Raw genomic sequence first — 9,291 nt, forward strand, 5'->3', positions numbered from 1 at the left:
TCATTCCACTTATTTATGAATTCATTGGTTGATTCCTGTATGTGCCCTGACCGAGGATCCAACTGCAGCCTTGACGTCAGGAGGACCTCTAACCAACTGAGTTACCTGGCCAGGGCCAGATTTTTTTTTTTTTTTTAAGATGGAAGAAATTACGTGTATTTGTATTCTAATAAAAATGATACATAGAGAGGGTAAAACTGACAACACAGTAGAGAAAGGACAGTTGCAGGAGGAAAGTCCTTGAGGAGAGAAGGGATGGAATCCAGTATACAATCATAAGGATCGATTGTAAGAGTGTGTACAATTCATCCACTGAAATAAAAGGGGAGGCAGAGTTCATGGATACAGATGCAGATGGGCAGTCAGATTTGGTGGTGAGAGAATTAGGATTTCCTCTTATGAGTGCTTCTATTTTCTCAGTGAAATAGAAAGCTGAAAGCAAAGATAGGAAGGTACTGGAGGTTGGGGAGCTGTGATGAGCCCAGAGAGGGAAGGCATGAAAGCTCTGTATCCTTTCCCCTACACCTTGCCTTTATGCATCTCTTCTATCTGGCTGTTCCTATATTTCTTTGTAATAAACTGATAATCTAATAAGTACAATGTTTCTCTAAGTTCTGTGAGCCACTCTATCGAATTATTTGAACATGAGGAGAGGATCATTGGAACCTCCAATCTATAGCCTATATATACGTCAGAAGCATAGGTGACAACCTAGACTTGCAATTAGTATTTGAAATGGAGGGAGGGGGGAAATTGTAGGACTGAACACTTTACCTGTATAATCTGACACTGTTACCAGGTAGATAGTGTCAGAATTGAGCTGAATTGTAGGATACTCAGTTGGTGTCAGAGAATTGGTTGGTGGTGGAGAAAAAAACCACAAACACATTGGAAATGGTGTGAGTGTAATTTTAGTTTTGTTCATGACATTGCCTCCAAAGTCTGACACTTAATGGGTGCTAAATAATTATTTGTGAATACTGAATAAATGTGAAACTGTCTATAGTTTTATCCTCATAAGTGCATTATGGAACTTGTCTGGCTCAGCATCTCCAATCTATAGATCAATTTGGAGAGAACCATGAGCCTGGTATGTCTCATTTATTTAAGTCTGCTTTAATTTCTCTCAGCAATGTTTTCTAGTTTTTGGTGTAAAACACTTGCATATTTTTTGGTCAAAAATATCCCTAAGTATTTCATCTTTGTTATGTTATAAACTGTATTTTAAATTTCCATTTGTTTTTTTTATTGCAACTGTACAAATACAATTTATTTTTGAATATTGATCTGACACATGCTATAACATGGATGAAACTTGAAGACATTATGCTGAGTGAAATACTAGTAAGACAGTCACAGAAGGGCAAATATTGTATTCCTTTATAATAAACTAATAAACTAATAATCTAGTAAGTACAATGTTTCTCACAAGTCCAGTGTAGACTTCCTTTTGTGAACCTATACCATCTTATACCACCCTACCACTTTATACTAGCTCTTATCACATGGCTCTGTCATTGCCTGATTACTTGTCCGCATTCTCTGCTAACCTATATAAAGCAGGAAGGCTGGAACTGAATCTCTTGGCTGGGTCCTCTCAAACCTGCTCTCTTCTTGGTGCCACAGGATGTCCAGAATCATTAGGTAAGTCTCCAAGAATTTCATGTTCTTGAGCACCTGCCTCCTGCAGGCCTCCAATGGATTTGTGAGTATCAAATTCTGAAACTTGACCTTTTCAATCTGATGCTTTTGCCCCAGATTATGCAAGACAGGTGAAGAGTTGTCCAGACTCCATCTAGCAGATGACATCAGATTTTTAAAATTATGAGCCTTAACCTAAATGTTCTAACACATTTTGGTGCTGGAATGGGGTTGTGGGGACCAATTAAGGACTAGTCATGTTCATCTTTCCTCTTTTCCCTAGGGTTTAGCATCCTTAGCAAGGCAAAAATTGCAAGCTCTGTTCCTGAAAATCTCAGTGGGGCAAAGATGACAAGCTGTCACTCAATATCCATTCTCCCTTTTTTATAGTTCATAGAATTTCCAGTTTTTATCTGGGAATATGCTTTCCCAGAACAAAATTTACATATGCAGCTAGCTATGACCAGGTAACCAAGTTTTGGCCAGTGGGATGGAAGTGGAAGCAGTGGTACAAATTTAGGAAGTGTCCTTAAATTGATGCCCTTTTCCTGTTTCAGCTCTATATTGAATGTGTAATGGGTGATTGGAGCTTGGGCAGCCATTTTGGACTATGAAGTAGAAAGATACCTGCTGATGTTAGAGAAATAAGAGAGAAGGAATTTGGGCTCCGAACACCATGGAGTGCCCCACCAGAACTATACTATCTTTTTCATAAGAGAGAAAAAAATTCTATTTTGTTTAACCATGATTGTTTTGGAAATTTCTATTATGAACAGTTGAACCTAATTCTACTTAAGGTACTCAATCCATTCTCTGGCCCAGGAAGCATGTTTTAAAAAATCAAGAAATAGCTTTGTTGTCACATCTCTTTTCATTTACCCATTCATTGAACAAGCATCCAAGAGGTCCATAATTTGGGGTTAAGACTCCTTAGGCATAATTCAAAAGGGAGAGATAAAATTATTTAGACATGTCGAGGCTGAAAACCAGGGAAGTATTTGTAGAAAATACCATTAGTGATCCTGAGGTGCCTCAACTATTTTGTAAGAAACCACAAAGTGCCCAGCCAATGGCTCAGTGGTTGAACATCAGTCTATAAACCAGAAGGTCAAGGTCAGCATACACAACCATTTATAGTGGTTACCTATGAAGGATTGAGATTATGAAAAAAAACAACCACCCATCAGTTAACCAATCTGGACAGTGTTTTATTTTATTTTATTTTATTATATAAAATGCAGAAAGCCTTGATTGAGAAAAAATAGGGAAGAGACTTAAGAGAAACTGAAGAATCTTCTTAGGAAAGCAATGATTGCTGAAGGATACTGTTGTTCCAGCCATGAGGAGTATCTGTCTTCTTGGCAATCTATGATAAGTTCCAGGTACAGCATAATCCCAGATCTCTCCCACTCACCCAAGCACTGGTCCTAGATTTGAGTGGTTAGAGGTTGAGAAAATATGAAAGCCAAAGACTGGCCCCCTTTTACTTTGTGTGTACATCAGGGACTGGCCCTCTTTTACTTTGTGAGTACATCAGGAGCAGGAAGGATAAAAGTTCCTTAAGGCATACCTTCTGTTCATCTGGCTTTTTTGGCTTGGGGCTCTAGCGAGGAGCTGTGCACCCCACCGCCCTTCCTCCACTCACAGATATCTGCATAGCTGCATGTCCGGCATTTCCAAGCCTCCTCCACATCAACTCCTTGAGGCTCTCGGTGGCCCACCCAGTAAGCCATATAGTGCTGCACTTTGCTTCTTAGCTCCTTCTCTTCAAAGGCCACAATCTCTGAACCCAGCACAGTGGCAGTCTCTTGGTGGATATACTCAATCTTCAGAATATCAATGACTGGAAGGTCAGACAATGTTAGAGACAAGATGACCAGCTCCATGAGGTCACCCAAGGACGTCACAGAGAAGCCTCCCTGTTGAGCATGCCTCAACACTGAAGGTCCCAGGGGCTTTTCTGGATGCAATTTTGTGTGGTGGATTAGGCTAGCAGTGGTCACTTTCCCTTGTACCATGGCATCAAAGATATACTTGTATAGGTGGACTTGAAAACAGTCTTTTTTTTTCTGAGCATCCAGAGGGAGCATAGGGCGTCTGCGTGTCTTGAGTTCAACCAGTTCCAGTTCCCCCTTGGGTGTATAGTGCAGCTCATCAATCACTCCAACAAGAAGCACACCCTCCACTTCTCCAAACACTGGAAACTCTCTGATGCACCCTTCTGACTGCAGGGTAGGAATCATTGATAACATATTCAGAAACTTAACTGCCCATGCATCTTCTTTACTGGTGATGGAGATAGTCACAAGATCATGAAGTTCTAGTTCTCTAGCTAGGTGGATACTGGCACCAGTGTCCAAAATAGCTGCCTTCTCAGGTGCCAAGAAACCAGGAAGTTCCTTTCCATATACCATTTGCTGTTCACACCAGTTCTGAGTAGACAGGTCAGTCACATACAAATATTTAAGGTGGAATCGCTCCATGGGTGATAAGACATCCAATCCTTTTTTCCACTTTGTAAAGTTTATGAGCTTGCCATCCTTCCCGGTGAGTTCAGAAGAAGGGCCAGGCTTGCTAAGTGAATCACTCAACTCTTGGGTATCCTCCAGATCCAGAAACTCTGAGTCACTCAAATCCGAAAACCCTGAGGCCTCTGCTGGCACCTTCTCCTCTTCCTCTGTCTCTGCCATGTCACAGCTCTGGATTAGGGTAGGCCCTGCACATCATGTTAAAGAAATGCATTATCCAAATAAATAAACAGAATTATGACTATTTATTTACATTCCTTAAAGAAGCCTATTTGTTTGCAACCAATTAGTAATGCTAGAGAGTTGTAGTACAGGTACAATTTACAATAGGGTTCCTTGTATCATCCATATATGAACACTTAAAATTTTTTTTAGGTGCAAAATGGTTTTATTCTTGAAGCTGGCACTAACACATTATGTGTGACTTTAAGCAAATTACTTTCCTTGGCTTCAATTTCTTCATTTAAAAGATTTGAGTTTGAGTGGGTGGGGAGGGGTCAACGGGGGAAAAAGGAGACATATGTAATGCTCTCAACAATAAATAATTTAAATTAAATTAAAAAGAAGATTTGAGTTTTGTCTTTTCTACTGCAAAATTCTGCTGACTTGAGCCCTAGCTGGTGTGGCTCAGTTGGTTAGATGTCATCCCCTGCACCAGGAGGTTGCCAGTTGATTCCAGGTCAGAACACATGCCCAGATTTCGGGCTTGATCCCCAGTAGGGGGCATGTGGGAGGCAGCCAATCAATGTTAGTTCTCACATTGTTATTTCTCTTTCTCTCCCTCTTCCTTCATCTCTCTCTAAAAACCAATACACTGTTCTTTTTTTAAAATCTATTTTTATTGATTTCAGAGAGGAAGGGAGAGAGAGAAGGAAACATCAATGATGAGAATCATTGATCAGCTGCCTCTTGCAAACCCCCTACTGGGGATCGAGCCCACAACCCAGGCATGTGCCCTAACCTCCTGGTTCATAGGTCAATGCTCAACCACTGAACAACACTGGCCTGGCTATAAACTACTCTTTAAAAAAAAATTCTACTGACTTGGGACATTATTTCATTATTTCAAGTGAATACATATCTTTGTAAATGTTGGAACGATATTTGAAAGTTTACCATGGATCACTTCTATAATTCCACTGATACAAAATCCTTGACTATGCAAATAAATCTCAATTACAAACTGTTTCTTGAGAAAAATCAGCTCTCCAATGACTGTTTTTAAATGTAGTTTGCAGGATTAAAATTTAAAGAAAATAGATCTACTCATACACAAAGTAATAGCATGAAGTAATGAGAGGGGATATTCACAGAGACATGTGGAAACCAGTTGCTTTTTTTATACTTGAGATGTTAAGGAAATGGCAGACAGAAAGCTCTTTGTGGGTTTAATTTTAGCCTTACTGACTGTGATTTATACTCCTAACATTTTTATTTTCTCCCTCCACAAGATATTAACATATGATGGAAAATATCTGTCAATAAGCACTATTAATATTAATAATATAATCAATTACATAAATAGTGATATTTATTGTGTAGTTATTGTGTGCTAGACACTGAAATAAGTATTTCACATGCAATATCTGAATATTCTACTGTAGGACAGGTACTTTAAAAAATTTTACTATGGAAAATTTCACATACAGAGAAACAGAACAGTACAATGAATGGCTATATACAAACCAATTAAACAACTGTTGACATGTTGTTGCATTTGTTTCTTTTGTGTGTACTTTTTTTTGGCTGAACTATTTTAAAGTACATTATAGACATCATAACACTTCAAATATAAATATGTATATTCTCCCACATTAACTACACTATTATCACATCTTACATAATCGGTAATACCCTAACATTCTGGTCCTCATTCAAATTTCTCCAACTGTCCTAAAATGTCTTGGATAGCTTTTCCTTAAACCAGGAAACAAAGACCACACATCTCATTTGACTGTTTTGTCTCTCAAGTATTTTTAATCTTAAGAAAGTAGGCAAATTATCTTGTGAAGATACTCTTTTTAAGCCTTCCTCCTAACCTCACATATCTAACCTCGCATAGAGAGAAAACAAAACAAGGACCAGTCCACTAGTATTTGACTCAGGGTGCCAGAAAAAATAAATAATTTGACACAGAATTTAAGTCAATTGAGATAACTATGGGCCATTTCCTCCTTGCTATTCTAATAAGCAATGAATATGCTGAATGCACCAATTCCCAGGCTTAAAGCTTAAGAACTGATGCCTTGAAAATGGTATACTTAAATAGGATTAAAACACAGAAGCTGCATATTTGCACGTGTCTGAAACTGCAAATGTGCCTAAATGATGACAGTTTCAAAATGAGTAATGTTATTTGGAGCATGAAGTCCCTGAAGGTTGGAGAGTATCTTTACTCTCCACCAAGAAACTAAAATTAAATGACAATGTACAGGTATACTTTGGGGTTTTCCCTAACAACCAGGGACAGGGCACAAAATCCAAATCAACTGACCTTGAAAATATTTTATTTCAAATATCTAGACCTGGGTTGTTCAATATGTACCCACCAGCCACAAGTGACTAAACTTAAATAAAATTAAATAAAATTTAAAACTCATTTTCTGAATTGCATTAGGCACATTTTAAGTGCTCAGTAACTACATGTGGCTAGTGGGTACCACATTATAAGGCACAGATTTAGAACATTTCCCCTGATGACAGGACGCTCTATTGGACAGTACTGTTTAAGGTATGGACTTTCTACTTGTTTTCCGTGCAACATTGAGAACAGAGTATCTCTGAACAGGTAAGTGAAACGTTTTGTGGAAAAGACACAAAGAGGGGAGAGAGGTGTATTTTTTGTGGAATTATTCATCTAAAAGAATAAAACAATGTACTGGGGATGGATAATTTAGACTCAGATGGGTTGCTTAGACTTTCCCGTGCAGAAAATATCGCAGCAAGAGCATGATGCAGTGCACTGTGTCCCAAAATGCAATTTGTATCTTTTTGACATGAGATGATTTTACATGGTATGTTGATCAATATTTTTAGATGTATCTTAGAATACATGTAAAGCTACTAGAGCATCCATCAAATGTATAATATCAGAAGTAGTATTTCTTAGGACAAGTTTGATTTTTAAATAAATGTAAAAAATTAAAATATGAGAATAACAATACAGAGAGTACATAGGTATAGCAAAATCATTAGGTGGCAAGTGAATGAGATGTTTGGGAAACACCAGCATTGTATCAAGAGTCTGGGGATCCTACAGATCTGGATTCTGAATCTGATCCTGACTAGGTCAGTCGTATTTAGTAGAATGCTACTTGCTTTAGGAAGTATTTACTCTTGGCCAAGTTTTCCCGTGGCTTACTGATACATCTTTAAAATTAGAGTATTCCTTCCAACTGTACTCGGCTACACAAACGACTGAGTGATGAAACAGTATATATATTAGCACTGAACAAATGTGGATCTTCTTCCCCTTCCCAAGTGTGTCAATTCCCTCTGACAGATGAGATTAAACCTTAGGAGAGCGGAAAACTGCTCACCTGGGACTTGATCTTCCTCCTCACGGGTAAGGCTGACTGCTGAAATGACAAAGCTGGGGGAGGAGAGAGGAGCTCTGAAACGCCAGGTCTGCATCGATGAATCCAGATTAGCAACTCTGGGCTTTGCTGTGGCAGAATGGGGACTTTTTGTCCTTTCTCACCTGACCATTCCCTCACATTGTGGCGTTTCCTCCTCTCGGATCCACACTGCACAAACTGTAGCCCACCCCAGGTCCTAGGTAACGCTTGCCTCTCTCCAGGGGCAAATCCTCCATGACTTCATTTTCCCCATACCTTGGATGCAGCTACTTGATCCAACCCCTGCTCCCTGCAAGTAAAAGGATTAAAAAAAAAAAAAAAGGTCCCGGAAGCTCCGCGGTCAGTTTCCTTTTCCAGCCTCAAGCTCAGTCCGGAAACTCGGGCAGAGACCTCACAGAGCGTTCTTTGGGTTCGTGCTGCTTGTGGAACTGCCACTGCCTTCACCCTAGCATCCTACTTGTCTGGAGCAGCCCGGACTTATGGGCTCCGAGAACGTTTGCCTTCAGGAGGTACCTTTCCACTGGCCCCAAACCACGGTCTCCCCGAATTCCATGCATGCCCTAAAGATTTCTGAGCGCTTCCTACTATGTCCTGGAGGAGCTAGGAATGACAGCCCCTCCGGAAGGGGTCCCAGCGGATCGCAGGAGCTTCCGAGAGTGAAAGGTTCAGAGCCCACAGAAGCCTGGCCGGCGCGGGCAGACGAAACAAACCGCTTTCCGGGAGCCGCTGCCACCCGGGGAGGAGGGTGAGGGGCGTGGCAACCGCGGGGACAGACCCCTGAGCTCGAAACACAACCCTCAAGTCCGCCACCCCCATTCGCCGGCCTTCCCCTAACCTCGGATCCTCCTGCGAATCCGGACTCCACTCGGCTCCGCTGCGGCCTCGGAACTGCTCCCGGACTCCACTCTCGGCCGGCAAGAGCAGGTCAGGCAGCAGCCCTTTCCTTCAGGCTTCACACAAAGCCGCCGGGAGACCGGCTCGGAATGCCCCGCGGCTGCCCGAGGCCCGCCCCCTCCCAGAGGCCTCAGCGGCGCCTCCCGGTCCTAGTCCTCGCGAGGCTTTGGGTCCGCCCGGAGTCCCTCCAGCTGCTGCGCCGAGTAGAGAGCCCCGATGCGCGGTCCACCTTGGGGCAGGTCCCACCCTGCGCGCCGCTGGCTGTGCGTGTGGTTTAATTGGTTGGTGACGGAGCTGCGCTGTCACTTGACCTAGAAGCTCCCACTCTGGCGGGGTTTCCTGGCGACTGTCGAGCCAGTGCCCGGGAAAGGTCTGGGCATGTTCCTTTCTCCCTGGCACGTAGCCTCAGTCCGTTAAATGATGCGTCTTTGCTTTGCCACCTTGAATGCTCTATCCCCCTCTGCACCTCGCACCAGCTTTCCCAGCGGAGAGAACAACCACGAGCTCGCTTTTCAAAGATGCTGGCTCTTGTTTCATCAACGTATTTCTCTTTTCTATTTAATTTTTAATTAACCTTTTTTATTGGGAAATGTAACAATATTATATTTTAAAATGTAAAATAAAGGTAAGTGTAATTGAGCAGACATGTT

General features: G+C 41.5%; 1 protein-coding gene across 4 annotated transcripts; it reads right to left on the bottom strand.

Annotated features, from left to right (window-relative positions):
* Positions 1-2,825: 2,825 nt before the first annotated feature.
* EXO5 (exonuclease 5) lies at positions 2,826-8,908 on the bottom strand. 4 transcript variants are annotated; one of them, XM_080654784.1, is made up of 4 exons: positions 8,583-8,747; positions 7,870-8,036; positions 7,709-7,761; positions 2,832-4,357 (listed from the first exon to the last, which is right to left on the bottom strand). In XM_080654784.1, exons 2-4 carry the CDS (start codon positions 7,875-7,877, stop codon positions 3,219-3,221), a joined length of 1,200 nt encoding a protein of 399 aa, XP_080510910.1. In that variant the 5' UTR covers positions 7,878-8,036; positions 8,583-8,747; the 3' UTR covers positions 2,832-3,218. The 4 variants fall into 4 exon arrangements, with proteins under 4 accessions (XP_080510912.1, XP_080510910.1, XP_080510911.1 ...); XM_080654785.1 differs by lacking the exon at positions 7,870-8,036 and having other exon boundaries at positions 8,583-8,908; XM_080654783.1 differs by lacking the exon at positions 7,870-8,036 and having other exon boundaries at positions 7,709-7,834; positions 8,583-8,827.
* Between the last annotated feature and the right edge of the window lie 383 nt (positions 8,909-9,291).

The sequence above is a fragment of the Plecotus auritus genome, assembly GCF_963455305.1.
Source record: "Plecotus auritus genome assembly, chromosome: 2".
NCBI lineage: Eukaryota > Metazoa > Chordata > Mammalia > Chiroptera > Vespertilionidae > Plecotus > Plecotus auritus.

Coding starts and splice junctions, on each gene's coding strand:
- EXO5 (XM_080654783.1), bottom strand. CDS start 7,802: ATGCAGACCTGGCGTTTCAGAGCTCCTCTCTCCTCCCCCAGCTTTGTC. Junction 4,358..7,708: donor GGAGGAAGATCAAGTCCCAG/GTGAGCAGTTTT, acceptor CATGATGTGCAG/GGCCTACCCTAATCCAGAGC.